Here is an 18846-nt window from a genome sequence, read left to right on the forward strand (position 1 = left end):
AGTTTTGAATGTAAATTATTCTTATCGAAGACTTATTTGTATTACATGCATTTAGTTTTACTGGACCTTATCCTTATTGTTTCTAGCTGCACTGAATTCACTTGTTTACTAATCAAAACTTACAACTTGGTAGAGAATTTTGATATTTCTTTTCTTTATTTGTAGCCAGTAGGCTACTTCAAATACATATTTGGTCACAGTTTTTAAATTTTTGGACTAAATTAAATGCCAGTTTTTGCCAGAACGCAGAAGCGTTTTTACATATATTTTTTGATGGTTCAAAATTTGCCGTAAGCCTGGATGAAGTGGTAAAGTTCACGAAATCTGGTTTTTTGGGACCTATCCAATTTTGGGGCCGCTGAACAGCTGTTGCTCTCTCGCTCGCGCTGTGGCTCTCCCTCTCTGTCTCCCGGCTGGCGGCCAATGTCAATAGAAAGTTCTCTTGCGCGACTGGCATACGGCGACTAAAACAGCTTTGCCGCTAGGACAAAGTTCGATGTTGTTTCAGACTCTTTACCAGGTACCTTCGGAGTTTGTTGGACTCGTGAGAAACATGTTACACCTAAACAAAAAGCCCTAGTGATCCTTTAATTTTTTATTTTTGGTCATACAAATTTAGATTTTACAAATTTAATTTAAGGAATTTTAAGGTATAATATAACTGGTTTCAGGATTCATCTGTAGGAAGCCCTGAATCTCGGGATGTAGACTCTTCTGGTCTGTATGCTCACTATCATAAAATTCGCCTGTATTTGGCAAACAATATACTTTAATTTAGAAAAGTTCTAGGTAGTTTGTTAAGAATATATATGAATCTCAGAATCTATTACAACTAGATCCTTAAAAACTCTACCTACCCGTTTAACACTTTTCATAAACCCAGTTTCCTAAGGGGTTGAGTGAGTAAGGGGTAACTTCTAGTCGAAGTCTCCGATCCAAATTGTGTGAGAACAAATCATTGCCGGCACGGAGCTTAAGCACGCGCAGGCCTCGAAAGTGCGAGAGGAGCCGCAGAGATTGGGAGAGGGAGCAACAGCAGCAACACCGGCGAGAATGTTCGCAGCCCCGCTAAAAACCTCCACTCTCCGCGGAACTAGTCGAAACTTTCGAGTTTTTTTTTTGCTCGGCCAGTCCGACGGACAGCTTTGAAGTGAACGGTTCGCGAGTTCCTGGGCAAAAAGACGGAGAAGCAGAGTGCAGCAACCGTTTGCGAATCCGCGCTGTTTGTTCTACCTACCAAACCCAAGCCAAAATCCAAATTAAAAGAGGCCGACACAAGTTGACAAACCGTGAACCGTGAATTTGTATGTGCTGAGCTTGATATATGAACTGCAGAACCAACGTTGACTCACGACTCGTTTGAAATTGTTTTATAGTGCTGGAGCAAGCGATTACCGACCTTTCGGAGCCGCCAGGACCACGAAGATAGGATAGGCGCAGGACGCTCCTTCGGAACATTCGCTATTAAAAAGTAAGTAGTGGTTCAGTGGACCTGGCTAATTTCAAAATCGCCTATCGATCAAGTGCATAGGAAATTAATTGCATAATTTTTGCTCAATTTCTTTTCCACTCGGTTCGATAGGGGGACCCTTTCCCATTCCCATTCCCTTTCCCGTACATCCAACCAGTGTAATTTGCCTTCGTCACTCTATGGCAGACATGTGTTAATTACATTTTATTCTATTCTATTCCATACCCCCATGCCCCCATACACACACCCATACGATACGATACGCACCATCCCAGAGAGGGAAATGTGGCTGTTTTATTTTCGGACTCATCCTACTTTTTCTGCCCAATATTTATGACCTTCTTATGGTTTCGCTATTGGGTGAAACGTGTTTGTCGCACAGCCAGACAAACATAGATCCATAATCTATATGTGTATGTGTTGTGCATAATTTTGAAATTAGCTCGCATGTGCAGCGCGAAAGCAATTAATGTGCGATCTATAAGAGTGATATAGAGTGAACCAGTTTATTGGGACACTTTGATTTGTTCGATTGCGTTTGATTTTCCGGGCACGACAGGCCGTAAAATATATGGAGAGCTGGACCCGGACTAGTCAATGTCAAAGCTCCGTCTCTATCAGCTCTTCGTTCGGCGTGATAAGGTCTAGAGTCTAGACTGGGTGCTCAAGTCAATATAAAAGTATTCAAATAAATGTACATAGTGATTTTTTTTAGTTTTTGCAGGAAAATAAAAGAAAATTTAAATCGAAAAGAAAAAAGTAGTAAGACATCGTTGAAATCTCAAAATTCTCAAATTCAGGAAAGAATGAGTTATAGAAGATCGACTGCCTCAAAATAATCAGGATTAAATTAAAAATGATTTGTTTTTCTATCTGTCCCATAAATTAAATCTAATTACAAAATCAGAATCATTAACGGAAGTAAAAAGCGTACAGCTACATCCATAAATTTGCTATTTCCTCTCAGTTCGCACCTTTTTTGCGGAAAATCAATGTACGACCCACATTTAAAAACGACTTTGACCTTAGCAACTTGTCGTTCAAGATCATAAGTATATATAGCAAAAAAAATCATAAGCACGCACATTTCTCTGGGCAAAAGTTGGTGAACAAAAGCAAATCGTTCAAGTGGCTGCGGCGTTCCATTATTATTACTGTTGCTGGATGTAGTTAGTTGAATTATCATGTTATTATTACATAATCGCTCATTTTGATGGGCAAACAAACGGGGCTTGGGGTTGGTTTTCGGTTGGTGCTTTCGCATGCCGTGTCAACAACGTTTTCGTGTAATTGCATGAGATTGGACTGGACTGCGCCCACTTTCCTTAGGGAAAATATGGGAACACACCCAGTTAACCAGTTGAAGCAACAGGATAATTGATCGCCTGTAAATATTGGCAGATAGCTTATGCCGAAGGTGCCAGAGTTATCCTAGAAATACCTGAAATAAACTCTGATTTGCCTGCGAAAATATACGTGTTATTTTCACAACATGCTAAACAATTTGTTAGACATGCATTCATTCAGTTTATTCTGATGCTAATGCGCTTTAATTTTCAGATACAAAAAGCCAGTCAATAATCCAGTTCTTTAAAAAAGCTTTAATTCTAATTGGAAAGTAAACAGGCTTGAAGTCCATTAAGGTATAATTTTTTATCGGAGATCGGTATTTCAATTATTGATTGCAAGTCCTTTTAATTTTTAAGAGAACCGATAAGCGAAAAGCTTCCGACTATAATTTCCGCTTTGGCCAGTGATAAGATAGACCTCGAACGTGTCGTAGAGATATACCTATAATTTATTTCAATAACTTTTATTATTTGTAAATCCCAGAAAATTTGATAGCTTCTGGTTTTTATAAGGTACTGTACTTTTTGCTTTCCATCGATAACTCGGTTCAGAATCTTTCAGACCGTTGTTATTATAAGATAAGGGAACTAATATGACAACTGACCTAAATTCACGGCTGTCTCAATCTGATGAGCGCAAAACTATACCATATGCTCGATTCTCGCGTTATCATCAAATGGTTATAAAACATATTTTCAAAACTATTAAAGGGTATATAAATTTGGTTGGAATTTGAATTTTATTTATAGTTATCTTTTGCCACTCGCAATTTAAAGACTTCCGTTCTGCAAGGTGACATTGGGCTTATCTTGCCAATAATAATAACCTGAGCAAGTTTATTATTGAGCAACACGTTTATTATATCAAGTAATTAATAACATAATCGTGAAGTAATGCGGCGCAAATTAATCAAATTAGCAAATAAAATTGATGTTAACAGGGGGAAATTTAATTAGAGTTGATCAAACCGAAGATTTCCATCACGTCGTGACTATTTATAGATCACCACCATGTTGGCCCCCAGGAGCTCCATAGAAGTGTGCACTCCCACTGGGAATGATAATATTTACTTGTGGCCCGACCTCCGATGTGTTAATAAAGCGAGCTTATCGTCCGCTCATTATCTGCACCTGTGTCACACATCCAATACATGTGTCAACATTGGCTCTTGATTATCTAAGGACCCCTGGAACCCCGCATTTTGCAGGGCATGCACTTCACGTGCGGGTGCGAAAACACCCACTTAATTGCAACTACTGGATGGTAAACACCAAAGTGTGTTGCCCAAAAATAGAGTCGATCGTTGAACCCATCGAAAGAGGGCAATCAAAGTGATTAACGCAGAAGCAAGGTCCCAGTCGCGTTCCTTGGATCACAAATCACCTGACCAGTTTTCAATGCACTTCAAATGGGGCTTTTTCGGCGAGACATATGTAGATAGTATATTTAGTCAACAGGTTTGTCGCAGACGCAGACGAGCCCCCACGAAATAGAATCGGATTTCTCTACGACTCAGAGAGTACCCACTGTGTCGGCTATTTGAACTGGATTTGGGTCGGGAATCTGAAATGCAAAGGAGTGCTCGACTCGTCTGGCCAGCCAAGCCGGTCTCTGTCGCACCCTTGCACCCGTAACCGTGTATGTGCCAGTCCGTCCATTTGTCCGTCCGTCAATTTGTCCGTTCGTCAATTTGTCCGTCCGCCGATCTGTCTCATCGTTGACGGGGGCTACAAAACCCATTTGAATCGCTGATAATGAGCAAAACAAGCTAAAAAGCAGACATAGGAATAAATAAAGTATTTAATGGCATGTGCGACATAAGCAACCGAAACATCAACGGACTGTGAATACCCTTTAGTAGCGAAGCTTAAAATATTTGCTATACGATATAGTCATTTTTTTGCGTTTTAATGCGGCTGTAATAATTTTCTGTTTGCTTATATTATGGGTGCTAATTGAGTCGCCACATATGAACTTGTGAAGATAAAATAAAAGATAAATACAATATGGAGAACTCAGAAATAATGACAATATTTTTAGCAGTAACAAATAAATTGTCTAATAAGAATAACTTTACAAAAAGAGATATTTAAATTCACTTAGACCGACAAACGGTTTTTATATTATTTATGATCTAACTTATCTGTTTTTTCTCGTTTGTACAAATAGGTAGAACCGATCAAAAAACACGACCACTATTTAAACTTCAAGTGCGAAACGTGCTTTATTATTTGCTGTCATAGCAGTAGCAAATATTTGATTAACTATTACTAACTCTGCTGTTGTACGTATTAGTATCTAAAAAGGCAGTATCAATGTTTCAATTAGGGGAACTTTTCGGTCTTTAGAAGTTGATATGTACAACCTGTTAAAAAAAAAAAGCAAAACAAACAAGCTGCCATATAATTTTACAAGTTTGTCATGCATTTGTTAAAACCTGCTTTGGATTTTGATCACGTGAGTCAACTCATATTAATGAGCAGACAGATTGAAATAATACCAAAACAGCAAACAATCGATGGACTTTGAGCCGAAGATTAAATTAGCAAACAGAAACGGCCAAAATATTAAGAACCAAAATCCAGGATTTTAAATATTAGGAACCATATTTTATTTTTAATCAATAATCTGCTTTCTTACAAAATAGCATTATGAAATAAAATTAGAAATCGGCTTAACCCACAGCGTTCTTAGATTTCCAAATGCAACAACTTCAAAACGAGACCTTCTAGCGCCGCTTGTTTATATGTTTGTTTTTTTCGAAAGTAATGTCGATAACCTTAAGGCATTTGGCAATCAAGCTTTTGAAAATAACAGATAATTAAAAAGCTAAGTGCAATCTGTCGATTGTAAAGCAGAGTAGTCATTATTTCACCCCTCCATTACCTAAATCACATGAGAATTGCAATGAAATATGTATAAGGCTGATCAAGTTTTAACTAAGAGATTAACAAAAAGAAAACTAGAAATACATATGATTAAAAAAAATTTTTAAGGTGCTATATATAATCCTTATAATTATATAATAATATGTATAATTATACACCGTTTAAGGTAATGAAGTGATAAAGGTGATTTTAATTTTATAGAACGTACGTAGTACTTAGTAGTAGTTTAAAGAAACGTTTATCTCTTATAATCAATTATTAATTAGATTTGTTTTTTTTTTATTTTTGCAGTTAAATTCGTGTCCTAGGCGGGATCACCATGTTCATTCCGGCCGCACAGTCCGCGTACAGGACGCTGCGCAAGACGCAGCCGCGTGTTCGCCTCAACTCCCTCTTTAAGAATGGGTATTCTAGCAAGGTGAGTTTCGCTTAAATATCTTTTAAGCATCTGTAATACCACAATTGTCCCATTTCCAGGTGGAATACAAGCCCATTCGGTCGGTGTTGGTGGCCAATCGCGGGGAGATCGCCATCCGAGTGTTCCGTGCTTGCACGGAGCTGGGCATCAAGTCGGTGGCCGTATACTCGGAGCAGGACAAGATGCACATGCACCGTCAGAAGGCCGACGAGTCGTATATGGTGGGAAAGGGTCTGCCCCCCGTGGAGGCCTACCTCAACATTCCAGAGGTGATTAGGGTGTGCAAGGAGAATGACGTGGATGCTGTGCATCCCGGCTACGGGTTTCTGTCAGAGCGCAGTGACTTCGCCCAGGCGGTGATCGATGCCGGACTCCGCTTCATTGGTCCCTCACCCGAAGTCGTCCAGAAGATGGGTGACAAGGTGGCGGCCCGGGTGGCGGCCATTGAGGCGGGTGTGCCCATTGTGCCCGGTACCGATGGGCCAGTGACCAGCAAGGAGGAGGCCCTGGAGTTCTGCAAGAAGCACGGCCTGCCCGTAATTTTCAAGGCCGCTTACGGAGGCGGCGGACGTGGCATGCGCGTTGTCCGTAAAATGGAGGATGTGGAGGAGAGTTTCCAGCGGGCGAGCTCCGAGGCGAAGGCCGCCTTCGGCAATGGAGCTATGTTCATTGAGAAGTTCATCGAGCGACCTCGTCACATTGAGGTCCAACTGCTGGGTGACAAGGCCGGAAATGTGGTGCACCTGTACGAGCGTGACTGCTCCGTGCAGCGTCGTCACCAGAAGGTGGTGGAGATCGCCCCGGCACCGCGCCTGCCCACCGAGATTCGCGACAAGATGACGGAGGCCGCCGTGCGTTTGGCCTGCCATGTGGGCTACGAAAACGCCGGTACCGTGGAATTCCTGTGCGACGAGTCCGGTAACTTCTACTTCATCGAGGTGAACGCCCGCCTGCAGGTGGAGCATACCGTCACCGAGGAGATCACTGGCATCGATCTGGTGCAGTCGCAGATCCGCATCGCCGAGGGCATGACCCTGCCTGAGTTGGGCTACACACAGGATAATATCGTGCCGCGCGGCTATGCCATCCAGTGTCGTGTGACCACCGAGGATCCGGCCAACGACTTCCAGCCCAACACCGGTCGCCTGGAGGTGTTCCGTTCCGGCGAGGGTATGGGCATTCGTTTGGACAGCGCATCCGCTTACGCCGGAGCCATTATTTCGCCGTACTACGACTCCTTGCTGGTCAAGGTGATCTCGCACGCTTCGGATCTTCAGAGCTCCGCCTCCAAGATGAATCGTGCCCTGAGGGAGTTCCGCATCCGCGGCGTGAAGACCAACATCCCCTTCCTGCTGAACGTGCTGGAGAACCAGAAGTTCCTGCACGGCGTTCTGGACACCTACTTCATCGACGAGCACCCACAGCTGTTCAAGTTCAAGCCCTCATTGAATCGCGCCCAGAAACTGCTCAACTACATGGGCGAGGTGCTGGTCAACGGACCACAGACGCCACTGGCCACCACTCTGAAGCCCGCCCTCGTCTCGCCGCACGTGCCCGAGGTTCCGCTGGGTGAGTTCCGGGCGAATCTCCCCTTAAAGATCAGCAGGTCATCATGGCATGTGCTTTTCGGGTTCACGCTTGCTTGTGTGGCTTCCACTCGTGGCTGATGCCGCTTTCTGCTATCCGATTCAGACGGATCCTGGCTTAAAAGGTTGTTACACGAAGCATTGTTTTTTTTTTTCAATTACTGAGGAATTCTAAATTACATCATTAGCGGGGTGAGCCAAATCCTTTCAAAAGATGCCATTTTATGATTAAATTAAGATATTGTTTGGTGACCCCAATGTAACACAATGATCTTTTCTGAGCTTAACTCGATTTTGAATGTTATACCTTTAAAGGCTAATGCTTTTATATTAACTCTATTATAGATATTAATATAAGCTTAAAAAAAGATGTCTATGAAATTTAGTTTACAAGATATGCTTCGTGTAAAAGTACCTTCAGCTACTTAATCTATTTAATTGATTTATTAACGAATTTAACAGATCAATTGATGCACTTATTTCCAAGAGGCATGTTAGTTTATTTTATTTCTGCATCTCCTGTGAAACGTTCTTTGCTTTTCTGATATGCTTTAATCGAACCTTTATGTTTTTCCTCTTTCAACTATCAATTTTTGTTGCATCTGTTATTAATCAACCAATGCAAAATCGTAATCGCGATTGCAATCGAATCGGCAATTGCAAAACACCAAACCAATATCACACACCTATGTATGTATCGACAACAAAACGACAACGATTCAAAAATGCACAACACGCCCACCAATAAACCCACGACCACGCCCACTCCGCCCCGTTCATACGCGACACGTTCTCATGATCGAAATCATAATCTACGGTTCGTAGACCTGTCCCCGGAAGCACTAGCACGCGAAGAACGTGGCGAGGCCAAAGGTACGTCAACTTATTTATCCCGCAATCGAGAAGGGAAAGGAAACCCCATTTCCACACCGACATTTGTACATACGCACATTGATCATACCAGTATATGTCAGAAAAGTTTACTAAGGTGCACCTAACTTTATCTCAGAAATCTCCAGAGGTTTGGAATACACCAATAAGACTTGGATTCACGAAATATCTGATCTCCATAAACGCTTTCAAACCCCTAGAGATTTCTGGGGGCACCCCGTATATGTTCTTAATTCGAAAACTGAAATTTAAATTAAACATAAACATATGTGCTTTGGTGTTTTTATATATTTATATATTTATCATCATTGTTTGGTAAAAAGCTAATTTCATTCAACACACTTTACTTGATATATTAATTGTTTATTAATTCAGCTTTTGGTTTTATTAGCTTTTTGATGTTCAGCTTAACGAGTATTTGTTTTTGGGGGTTTGTTTATATTTAATGTTAATGTTATAACTAGACCCCATAAATGTCCCAACTTAAAAGATATATTCCCGCAATATTAAAAAAAATATACAAATTGTAGATGCGGGACTATGTCGACTAATTAAAGTTCATAAACTAACATATTTTGGTGCTATAGTTACGGAACCGCCGAAGGGACTGCGTGAGGTCCTGGTTTGCGGGGGTCCCGAGGCCTTTGCCAAGGAGGTGCGCAACCGCAAGGAACTACTGCTCATGGACACCACCTTCCGCGATGCCCACCAGTCGCTGCTGGCCACCCGCGTCCGTTCCCACGACCTGCTGAAGATCTCCCCCTTCGTGGCACACAAGTTCAACAACCTGTACTCGCTGGAGAACTGGGGCGGAGCCACCTTTGACGTGGCACTGCGCTTCCTGCACGAGTGCCCGTGGGAGCGGCTGGAGGAGATGCGCAAGCGCATCCCGAACATTCCCTTCCAGATGCTGCTGCGCGGAGCCAACGCCGTCGGCTACACCAGCTATCCGGACAACGTGGTCTACAAGTTCTGCGAGCTGGCGGTCCAGACCGGCATGGACATCTTCCGGGTGTTCGACTCGCTCAACTATCTGCCCAACCTGATCCTCGGCATGGAGGCCGCTGGCAAGGCGGGCGGCGTGGTGGAGGCGGCCATCTCCTACACCGGAGACGTCAGCGATCCCCAGCGCACCAAGTACGACCTGAAGTACTACACCAACCTGGCCGACGAGCTGGTCAAGGCGGGCACACACGTGCTCTGCATCAAAGACATGGCGGGTCTGCTCAAGCCCGAAGCCGCTAGGTGAGTCCGGAAGGGGATTTCCTTTATCCCAAATGTACTATATGATGCTCACCCCATGGCAGGCTTCTTATCACCGCTATCCGAGACAAGCACCCCGACATCCCGATCCACATCCACACCCACGACACCTCCGGAGCTGGAGTGGCCTCCATGCTGGCCTGTGCCAATGCAGGAGCAGATGTGGTGGACGTAGCCGTCGACTCAATGAGCGGCATGACCTCCCAGCCGAGCATGGGCGCCATAGTGGCCTCCCTGCAGGGCACTCCGCTGGACACGAATGTGGACCTGCGCACGGTGTCGGAGTACTCCGCGTACTGGGAGCAGACCCGCACCTTGTATGCCCCCTTCGAATGCACAACGACGATGCGGTCGGGCAACGCCGATGTCTACCTGAACGAGATCCCCGGCGGCCAGTACACGAACCTGCAGTTCCAGGCCTTCTCGCTGGGTCTGGGCGACTTCTTCGAGGACGTGAAGAAGGCCTACCGCGAGGCCAACCTGCTGCTGGGCGACATTATCAAGGTGACGCCCTCGTCGAAGGTGGTGGGCGATCTGGCCCAGTTTATGGTGCAGAACAACCTGACCGCCGACCAAGTGCTGGAGCGGGCCGAGGAGTTGTCGTTCCCCAAGTCGGTGGTGGAGTACCTGCAAGGCTCTATTGGCATCCCGCACGGCGGATTCCCAGAGCCCCTGCGCTCGCGCGTCCTTAAGGACATGCCCCGCATCGAGGGTCGTCCGGGTGCCGAGCTGAAGGACTTGGACTTCGCTCAGCTGAAGAAGGATCTGAAGGAATCTCACACCTGCATTACCGACCGCGACGTCATGTCGGCCGCCCTCTATCCGCAGGTGACAAACGATTACCTGAACTTCCGCGACACGTACGGACCCGTCGACAAGCTGGACACGCGCATCTTCCTCACCGGACCCAAGGTGGGCGAGGAGTTCGACGTGCCCCTGGAGCGTGGTAAGACTTTGAGCGTGAAGGCTCTGGCTGTGTCCGCCGATCTCAAGCCCAACGGCATCCGCGAGGTCTTCTTCGAGTTGAACGGCCAGCTGCGTGCAGTCCACATCCTGGACAAGGAAGCAGTCAAGGTGGGTTTAACTTACAGCCTTTGGCAGGCACTGGAATTCACCCCTCTCTTTCTCGTCCGCAGGAAATCCACGTTCACCCCAAGGCCAACAAGTCGAACAAGAGCGAGGTGGGCGCACCCATGCCCGGAACAGTCATCGATATTCGCGTACAGGTCGGCGACAAGGTCGAGAAGGGTCAACCCCTTGTCGTGCTCTCGGCCATGAAGATGGAGATGGTGGTACAGTCTCCCCTGGCGGGCGTTGTCAAGAAGCTGGAGATTGCCAACGGAACGAAGCTCGAGGGCGATGACCTGATATTGGTCATCGAATAGATTTGGAGCCCCGGAAGAAGTGCCCCCGGGTCACAATGTCCATTGTCCAAGCTGCCACCGCACACCTAATGTAAAATTAAGTCAAAACAGTGATAATCTTAGGGATTCTGTCAGTTCGATTGACCATAAATTGTCCCATCGCCTGTGTCTAATTTTACATGTATCTGTAGAACCGTATTTCCAGGATGATTCGACCAACCGTTACTTTTAAAGTGTTTTTGCTAACCCCAAACACTATCATTATTCAGGTTCGGATTGGAAACGGATTGTATATGTACGTGTCCAGGTATATTTGTAAATTTATCGTAGATCCTTTCCTCAACTCATTTAAATCAAATTTGTACGATTTTCGAATTTTAAATTCGCAAAAACCTTTGTCGAGATTCCCCTCCTCCAGTAAATACATAAGTGGTTATAAATATTATATTAACTATTGTCTAATAAACGTTATACAAAATAAAAAGTACTCTTTTTTCCGTATTTCAATATGAATTTTGTTGGATAAACCCACACCATAACCAAATCAAAAATTAGAATTCAATTATAAATTTTATTTTCTTATAACTAATTAAACTGATTTAGATTACAACAAGCAGGGAAGAAACAGATCCATAGGTAAGGTTTACATGCACTTCACAATGAACTCCAGGAAAGCCAGTTCCTTATTCAGTTCGGTGACCCTCTTGAAGTGCCTCTGGACGTAGGGCGTGAGTACCTCGACCATATTGCCATTGTTGTAGAACCGTGCCTTGGGATCCTGCAGAGCATCGCCAATCAAGTGCTTCAGGATCAGATTTCCCACCTGCGAGTGGCGCGAGTTGGTGGTCCAAGCCTTGACATGCTGCAGTAGCGCCACCCGCTGGTCCACGTTTAACTGGTCTACCAGCTGGCGGAGACCAGGCTCATCTCGCTTGCGGACAAAGTGGTTGATAATGTCGAAGCTGGCTTTTGGCTTGTTCAGGTTTAAGGCCAAAACGAAGGCCTTGTGCAGCTGTTTCTGGGCGTGCAGAAGCGAGTGGAGCGTCTGCTCCTGCTCCAAGGTGGCCTGCCGTTGATCCAATGCCTCGTTGCGCGTGGCCTGGGTGACATCGCCGAAGCGAATCAGCTTGGAGTCGGCTCCTCCGGTGTAGAAGAACCGATTGCTTCTGCCGGAAACGGCCAAAGCCCAAACGCGGTCGTTGTGCTCGTCCAGGGATTGTATGCATGTGTTGGTCTTTATATTCCAAAGCTTAAGAAGGCCATCCGACGCGGCAGACAGAATAAACTTTCCGTGATCCAGGAACTCGGCTCTCAGTATGGTGCATTCCTGGTCGAAGCGTTTAATGCAGGCAAAATTGCTGATGGACCAAAGGCGCAAAGTGCAGTCCGAGGAGGAGGTGAGGACGATCTGGTCCACCGGCGAAAAGCGCACACTCCACACTCCACGCGTGTGACCCCTAAGCACGCCCTGCAGTGAGTTGGAATCCGCCAGCCAGATCTTGGCCGTCTTATCCTGCGAAGCGGTGGCCAGGAGTTTGTTGTTCGGGGCATAGGCCACACAGTTTACCTCCTTGTCGTGGGAAAGCGCTGCATAGCGCAGATTGAAGGAGTACGAGTTGCGATCTTCCTTGGCCCTGGCCAACTGCCACACCTTCATGCTGCCATCCTGGCTCACGGATGCGAAGCCGGTAGCTCCGTTGTGCGTCATAGCCACGCATCCAATGGTGGACGTGTGGCAGTTGGACTGCTGTGTCAGAGCCTCCAGCGAGCAGTCTTTATCGTGTTGAAGCTTCCACAGACGAACGCTGCAGTCCTTGCCCACCGAAATTAGCAGATTCTGGGAGGCAGCCAGGGACATCACCGTATCCGAGTGGCCAACGATCAGCTTGCAGTTCATATCGTGCTCGGTGTCGTACAGCTTGAAGTGCTTGCTGTTGGTGGCAACGGCCAGGTAGCGATCGTTGTCGCCCATGAAGCACATGTCCAGGATCTCGTCGTTGTAGCCCACCAAGTGCTTGACGGGTTCCAGGCTTTCGGCGTCGTAGACTAGTATATTCTGCTCCGTAGTGACCAGTGCCAACTGCTTTAGCTCGTTGCAGTGCAGCAGTCTACTGATCTGAAAGTCGGACTGGGAGAGAAGGTCCTTGATCTTCCAGGACTTAACATCCACTTGTTGCAGCTTGCCCGCACCACTGGCCACTATTATCTGGCTTCCCTTGTCCGCGTAAACGACTCCTTCCAGTTCCTCATACAAGGGAAGAACTTTCAGCTGCTTGCTCTCCAACTGTTCCTGCAGTTGCCACACGATCAGGACCTTGTCCCGGCTCACAGTCACAACCTCATTGCAGTCAGACGCCTTGCTCTTAAAGCTCAGACCCGTCACCTGCGAGAGGTGACCCCGCAACTTGTGCAAAAGGGTCTTAGTCTCGTAGTTCCAGGCATAGACGGTGTTGTCCGATCCCCCAGCGAAGATCTCCTTGCGCAGCACATTGGGATGGAAAACGAGTAGCCAAGCGGGACCTGGAAAATCCTTTAATGCGCCCAGGCAGCTGTTGTTCGAGTAGTCCCACAGTCTCAAAGTGGCGTCCGCTCCACCGCTGGTGCAGATGAGCCTGCCGCAGGGACTGAACTCAACCCGGATGACGGGTCCCTTGTGCTGGGCCTTCCACAGCTTTACCAACTTGCCGGTGGTCAGCTGCCACAGCCTCAGCAGGCCACTTCGATGGGCAGTGACCAGGTGCTCCTGGGACAGCCCGAAGCAAGTGATTGTGTCCTCTTCCACATCTATGTTCTCTAACTCCGCAGGCTTTTTGTTCTCCGCCGAAGAGGGAGTCGCCCCGAAGCTCTGCAGGATCTGGGAGGTCTGCACATCCACCTGGTTGACGACGGCTCCATTTAGGCAGTAAAAGTGCTGGCCATCCGCGCTCCAGGTAATGTCGCCGCCGGCGTAGAAGTTCGTGTATCGCGCTTCCGCCGCATAGCTAAATAATAAATTAATTAAATAAGTATTTTCATTATTTCTAAATTACTTAATTAGTTTAATTTACCTTTTCTCACTGATATTCGCCAACATGTTTTTCGTTGTTTATAAATATAAGAACCGCGTGCACCGCGGATCGGGAACTAAAGAAACTGAACTAGTTCGAAATGGAACTCCCCAAACATGTTTGGGATATTCAATCGCTTAAATAAACCAAATATTCAGTTGAAATAAAAAGTCTAAAAGCTTTAACTTTTGTTTCTTGAAATATGCAATACAAAAAGGAAACATTCCTTTATTTTATTTTTATGTTATTCAATTTAACTTTTGCTTTTGGTAACTATATCTAGATACATGACCAAATAAGCTTAGGCTTGCTGTAAAACCTATTTACAAGGCATTTTAATCACCTTAAATTAACTAATTTTAGAAAATATTCAACCCCTTATAAAAAAAGGCGACAATCAGTCAAAAGTATATATTTTCAAATAAATCTGGAATCGATAGTTGAGCGATAATCGGCTAGAATGGTAAGTTCGCCAGCACACTATCGAATCTCCGATAATCGATAGGCGCCTTTGTTTTGTCCATCACTAGCCAAGCAAAAGCCGTCAAATCATCGTCGCTCATTTGATCCAACATATTAAACTAATTTCTGCGCTTTAATAGTTTAAATTTCGACCGAGTCTTTATAATGAGTACCATTGGCACAGGAGTAAGTATTTAATGACCCGAACCTCTGATCAAAAGATGCTTATCAAAGGCATTTTCGTTGCAGTACGACTTGTCGGCCTCCCAATTCTCCCCGGATGGCCGCGTTTTCCAGATCGACTACGCCTCGAAGGCGGTGGAGAAGAGTGGCACCGTGATCGGAATCCGAGGCAAGGACGCCGTGGTCCTGGCTGTAGAGAAGATCATCACCAGCAAGCTGTACGAGCCGGACGCCGGTGGGCGCATCTTCACCATCGAGAAGAACATCGGAATGGCGGTTGCGGGACTGGTGGCCGATGGAAACTATGTGGCTGACATCGCCCGGCAGGAGGCGGCCAACTTCCGGCAGCAGTTCGAGCACGCCATCCCGCTAAAGCACCTGTGCGACCGCGTCGCCGGCTACGTTCACGCCTATACTCTGTACAGCGCCGTACGCCCCTTCGGCCTGTCCATCATCTTCGCCTCGTGGGACGAGGTCGAGGGCCCCCAGCTCTACAAGATTGAGCCTTCCGGCTCCTCCTTCGGCTACTTCGCCTGCGCCAGTGGCAAGGCCAAGCAGCAGGCCAAGACCGAGATGGAGAAGCTCAAACCGGACATGAAGATCGATGATCTGGTGAAGAGCGCCGGAGAAATGTAAGTTTACAGCCCCGCATATCTTGACATGGGAATATAAGGTCTTCCAGAATTGCAAGAGATTTCTGGGCCCCCGCAAATATGTGTGAGCAATCCGTATAAACTAATTGCGATGTCTATCTACTCTTTTAGAATCTACAAGGTCCATGACGAACTGAAGGACAAGGACTTCCGTTTTGAAATGGGTCTGGTGGGCAGGGTAACTGATGGCCTGCATCGTATTAATCCCCCAGAACTGACGGAGAAAGCGCGGAATGCCGGAGATGCCGCCAACAAGGAGGATGACAGCGACAATGAGACGCATTAGTTCGTTTGCGGCAGTGAATCTAATTCTGGGCCTAAATACATAACGTTAATTTTATATTTCCCTAAAGCGCAAAATGTATACAAAAAATCGGGTGAACAAATGTGTCGTTTCTATTTGTTTTAGTTTTGCCGGGGTATTAATTCTTAAGCATCTGACTGAAAATGGATAAAATGATTTATATTAGAATTCACAGTTTCTCTGAAATGAATTATACTTGAATTAAGATCTTAATTAGAATATTTTTAAATAAGAGGTAATTGGTTTTGGATCTAGTTCAAATAAGCAACTATCGAATTTTGCTCGATAACAATCAAGCAGTGTTATCGCTTACAGCTGATGCAGTTCGCGCCATAAATTGTTTGTGATTTAACGCTCGACAACTAAAAATAAATTCCATTATTTATAAGTGAAATGACTACGCTAATAGAACAGTTAATCACCAAAATGGGACTGCGCGAGGAGCCCAACGTAATGGAGTAAGTTTGAAATTGTGTGTTCTAAAGAAACAAAAGTGAATATGACGAATCCTTTACAGGAAAACCACCGAGTTGGTGCGTCTGCTGGAGCTGCGCTCCACAAATGTGCCACTGCAGATCAATGAGTATGGAAAAATAGTCTTGTGCGCGGATCTAGCATCCTGCCTGCTGGGCATCGGGTTCGACAAGGAGCAGGCCCTGAAGTTGTCCGGATTGCGAAAGAGCCAGTACCTCAACAATAAGCGGATGTTCGAAAAACTTCTTGACCTAAACAAACTGGCCAGCGTGAACGACATCTGCGTACAGCTGAGCCTCAATGAGGTGTCCCGCAAGGCGGAAGAGCTGATGACCCTCTTTAAGGCCGTGGCGGCCACAGAGGACACCGGCACCGACACCACCCATCCGCAGTACGCAGCCATGGCCGTCTTCCAGGCCTGCCGCTTGCTCAAGAAGAAGGTCTCCAAGTCGAAGCTCATGCCCTTCAGCAACCTGCGGCCCACACAGTTCCAGCAGCTCGAGCATCAGTGGGATCGCATGATAGCCAAGCACCACAAGGAGGGCAAAGTACCGGCCACCTCCGATCTGGAAGCCAAACTTAAGCAGAGCCAGCAGGAGAACATCAAGGACCAGGAGGCTAGGAAGGCACAAAAGCCTCAGGCGGAGGACTATGAGATATGGAAGGCACGAATGCTGGCCGCAGCCCAAGCCAAACTGAAGGAGTTGGAAGCTTCCCAACCGGATAACCAGCTCGTCGAGGTTTAGAATTTTTGTTTTTAGCTTTTAACCGTGTCATGTGAAATCCAGTTTTATCTCTTAATAGTGCTTATTTATTACACTCATCATTATCGTTAGTTCTAGGTTAAATCGACAAAATAAATTGTCATTCATAGTAAGTGATTAATAATGTTAGAATTCCTCTTTCTGCCATCTGTAGAATCGAAGATTTTTTTTTTAAATTCTTAATCTTCAAACATGTTAACAGTTTTGTTTTTTTTCATGTAAGATATGAGCAAATCAGTAATATCGACAGGATTACCTTCTTCATCTCGAGCTGAAAGTATAGAGATAGTTTGACTAAAAATATTCCCTTTTAAATTTCGACTTACGAATATATGTAATGAGATAAACTTTATTGCGAATCTCCGGATCCTTCCTAATGAGATCTTTCAATTTCTCATTGAACCTCATCCTAATCTCTCGCTTAAATTGCTTCATCTGCCGGGTGGCCGTCAATTCGGACTGCAGGGCATCGGAAAAGGTTATCAACGGCGTGGCAAGCTCGATGACAAAGTAATATATCTTGCCATTAACCTTGCGATTTATTTTGTAGACATTGAGCCTAAAGTGACGATCCACGCCGGCTCGATTAACGATCCTAGTTTGTAGGGGCTAATAAATACAATTGTACAATGAACGTTAAGAAAGGGATTTCCTCTTTTACCTTAGCTTCCTTCAATAAATCACTTTTGAGAATGTTATGGTCAGACGATTTGGAGGGACTAAGGATAACCAGTCGATCCAATCCAAAAGTAATGTTGTTCCTGGCCTGGGAAGTATGTGTATAAATATTATCCGTTTTTATAAAATTTTATATAAACTTACCTCATAAAGAGCCATTCGAGGTTTTAGCCCATCGTTCTGCCATTCGGGCAGCGAAAGCTTAAGGCATCCGTGGAACAAGCTCGAGGCCATTCCCGTCGCAAAATCCAGTCCATGGGAGTCTCTTAACCAGTTGAGTTCGGTCAGCGGGCTGTGACCAAGATCGTTTAAGAGCCAGTTCAGAGGAATTATAAGCAACAACTCGGATGTAGGAAGTACGGCCGAAAAATTCCCAGCAATAGAAATTCCAATTCCCAGGAATGTGACTGGCAACAGCACGCAAATCGATTTCATTTTGTAGGTGAACGAGCGGCAGAGGATCATCCGCAACCGATCCTCGGGCAGATAATTATGTCTAAATCGGATATATTCGACCGCACTGAGATAAAAGCGTCGCAGAAAGTCAGCCAAAAACACGGCTTCCACATAGCGAATAGAAGTGACTGCATAGATTCCCTATGATATAGTCAATATTCTTATCATTCCCAGCACACGGCGCACTCACCTATGTAATCTACGATCATCTTACAAAATAATCAAATTTCTTCCTCCTCCGCTTTTTAAAATAGCCACATTCTACGTATGAAATGGAACTGTGTGGCCAGATCAAATTTAAATATTTAACGAAGGGTTATCTCTCAAAAGTGGAAGGACAAATTTTTAAATTTTTGAAGCACGTGATCTTAATAAAATTATGTTTTTATCAAAATAATAATATACGTCCACACATCCTGATTAGCTTATGACGAGCTATGACCACACCTAATTGCCCTACAATGGAGCACCCGCTGCCCACTTTTTTTGTCCTCTTTAGAAATAATTTGACAATACACGAAAACAAGGTCCACCCTTGTGTGGCGTATTCAACAATAAATATAAAAAAAAAGAATATACATATACATAATGTTT

At 45.2% G+C, this 18846-nt stretch overlaps 5 protein-coding genes across 7 annotated transcripts; 3 read left to right on the forward strand and 2 right to left on the reverse strand.

Moving 5' to 3' along the window:
- The first annotated feature begins 191 nt into the window (after positions 1–191).
- On the forward strand, positions 192–11732 carry LOC108040844 (pyruvate carboxylase, mitochondrial). Of its 3 annotated transcripts, none has more exons than XM_017118489.2 (9): positions 192–308; positions 1098–1304; positions 1377–1471; positions 6001–6127; positions 6187–7696; positions 8539–8586; positions 9192–9849; positions 9912–10941; positions 11004–11732. In XM_017118489.2, the coding sequence occupies exons 4-9, from the start codon at positions 6029–6031 to the stop codon at positions 11250–11252; spliced, it is 3594 nt and encodes a 1197-aa protein (XP_016973978.1). In that variant the 5' UTR covers positions 192–308; positions 1098–1304; positions 1377–1471; positions 6001–6028; the 3' UTR covers positions 11253–11732. The 3 variants fall into 3 exon arrangements, with proteins under 3 accessions (XP_016973978.1, XP_016973980.1, XP_016973979.1); XM_017118490.2 differs by having other exon boundaries at positions 200–308; positions 1132–1304; XM_017118491.2 differs by lacking the exon at positions 8539–8586.
- Positions 11733–11782: 50 nt separating this feature from the next.
- LOC108040845 (transducin beta-like protein 3) lies at positions 11783–14363 on the reverse strand. Its single transcript, XM_017118492.1, has 2 exons — positions 14279–14363; positions 11783–14212 (listed from the first exon to the last, which is right to left on the reverse strand). The coding sequence occupies exons 1-2, from the start codon at positions 14302–14304 to the stop codon at positions 11875–11877; spliced, it is 2364 nt and encodes a 787-aa protein (XP_016973981.1). The 5' UTR covers positions 14305–14363; the 3' UTR covers positions 11783–11874.
- A 439-nt stretch (positions 14364–14802) lies between these two features.
- On the forward strand, positions 14803–15962 carry LOC108040885 (proteasome subunit alpha type-3). The gene is made up of 3 exons (XM_017118548.1): positions 14803–14926; positions 14990–15555; positions 15688–15962. The coding sequence occupies exons 1-3, from the start codon at positions 14906–14908 to the stop codon at positions 15860–15862; spliced, it is 762 nt and encodes a 253-aa protein (XP_016974037.1). The 5' UTR covers positions 14803–14905; the 3' UTR covers positions 15863–15962.
- Positions 15963–16086: 124 nt separating this feature from the next.
- LOC108040884 (origin recognition complex subunit 6) lies at positions 16087–17247 on the forward strand. The gene is made up of 2 exons (XM_017118547.2): positions 16087–16338; positions 16398–17247. The coding sequence occupies exons 1-2, from the start codon at positions 16274–16276 to the stop codon at positions 17098–17100; spliced, it is 768 nt and encodes a 255-aa protein (XP_016974036.1). The 5' UTR covers positions 16087–16273; the 3' UTR covers positions 17101–17247.
- On the reverse strand, positions 17143–18825 carry LOC108040883. Its single transcript, XM_017118546.2, has 5 exons — positions 18443–18825; positions 17941–18380; positions 17780–17884; positions 17445–17727; positions 17143–17389 (listed from the first exon to the last, which is right to left on the reverse strand). Exons 1-5 carry the CDS (start codon positions 18459–18461, stop codon positions 17298–17300), a joined length of 939 nt encoding a protein of 312 aa, XP_016974035.1. The 5' UTR covers positions 18462–18825; the 3' UTR covers positions 17143–17297.
- Between the last annotated feature and the right edge of the window lie 21 nt (positions 18826–18846).

The sequence above is a fragment of the Drosophila rhopaloa genome, unplaced genomic scaffold, assembly GCF_018152115.1.
Source record: "Drosophila rhopaloa isolate 14029-0021.01 unplaced genomic scaffold, ASM1815211v1 contig_115, whole genome shotgun sequence".
Taxonomy (NCBI): Eukaryota; Metazoa; Arthropoda; class Insecta; order Diptera; family Drosophilidae; genus Drosophila; species Drosophila rhopaloa.

What these genes read in the sequence shown, in the direction of transcription:
- LOC108040844 (XM_017118489.2), top strand. Translation starts at nt 6,029, where the DNA reads ATGTTCATTCCGGCCGCACAGTCCGCGTACAGGACGCTGCGCAAGACG. An exon ending in CGTGCCCGAGGTTCCGCTGG is followed by an intron (nt 7,697 to 8,538) that starts GTGAGTTCCGGG and finishes TACGGTTCGTAG; the next exon opens with ACCTGTCCCCGGAAGCACTA. An exon ending in CTCAAGCCCGAAGCCGCTAG is followed by an intron (nt 9,850 to 9,911) that starts GTGAGTCCGGAA and finishes ACCCCATGGCAG; the next exon opens with GCTTCTTATCACCGCTATCC.
- LOC108040884 (XM_017118547.2), top strand. Translation starts at nt 16,274, where the DNA reads ATGACTACGCTAATAGAACAGTTAATCACCAAAATGGGACTGCGCGAG. An exon ending in GAGGAGCCCAACGTAATGGA is followed by an intron (nt 16,339 to 16,397) that starts GTAAGTTTGAAA and finishes AATCCTTTACAG; the next exon opens with GAAAACCACCGAGTTGGTGC.
- LOC108040883 (XM_017118546.2), bottom strand. An exon ending in CTCGAATGGCTCTTTATGAG is followed by an intron (nt 17,885 to 17,940) that starts GTAAGTTTATAT and finishes CATACTTCCCAG; the next exon opens with GCCAGGAACAACATTACTTT. An exon ending in TTATCTCATTACATATATTC is followed by an intron (nt 17,390 to 17,444) that starts GTAAGTCGAAAT and finishes CTATACTTTCAG; the next exon opens with CTCGAGATGAAGAAGGTAAT.
- LOC108040885 (XM_017118548.1), top strand. Translation starts at nt 14,906, where the DNA reads ATGAGTACCATTGGCACAGGA. An exon ending in TGAGTACCATTGGCACAGGA is followed by an intron (nt 14,927 to 14,989) that starts GTAAGTATTTAA and finishes TTTTCGTTGCAG; the next exon opens with TACGACTTGTCGGCCTCCCA. An exon ending in GTGAAGAGCGCCGGAGAAAT is followed by an intron (nt 15,556 to 15,687) that starts GTAAGTTTACAG and finishes CTACTCTTTTAG; the next exon opens with AATCTACAAGGTCCATGACG.
- LOC108040845 (XM_017118492.1), bottom strand. Translation starts at nt 14,304, where the DNA reads ATGTTGGCGAATATCAGTGAGAAAAG. An exon ending in GCGAATATCAGTGAGAAAAG is followed by an intron (nt 14,213 to 14,278) that starts GTAAATTAAACT and finishes TTTATTATTTAG; the next exon opens with CTATGCGGCGGAAGCGCGAT.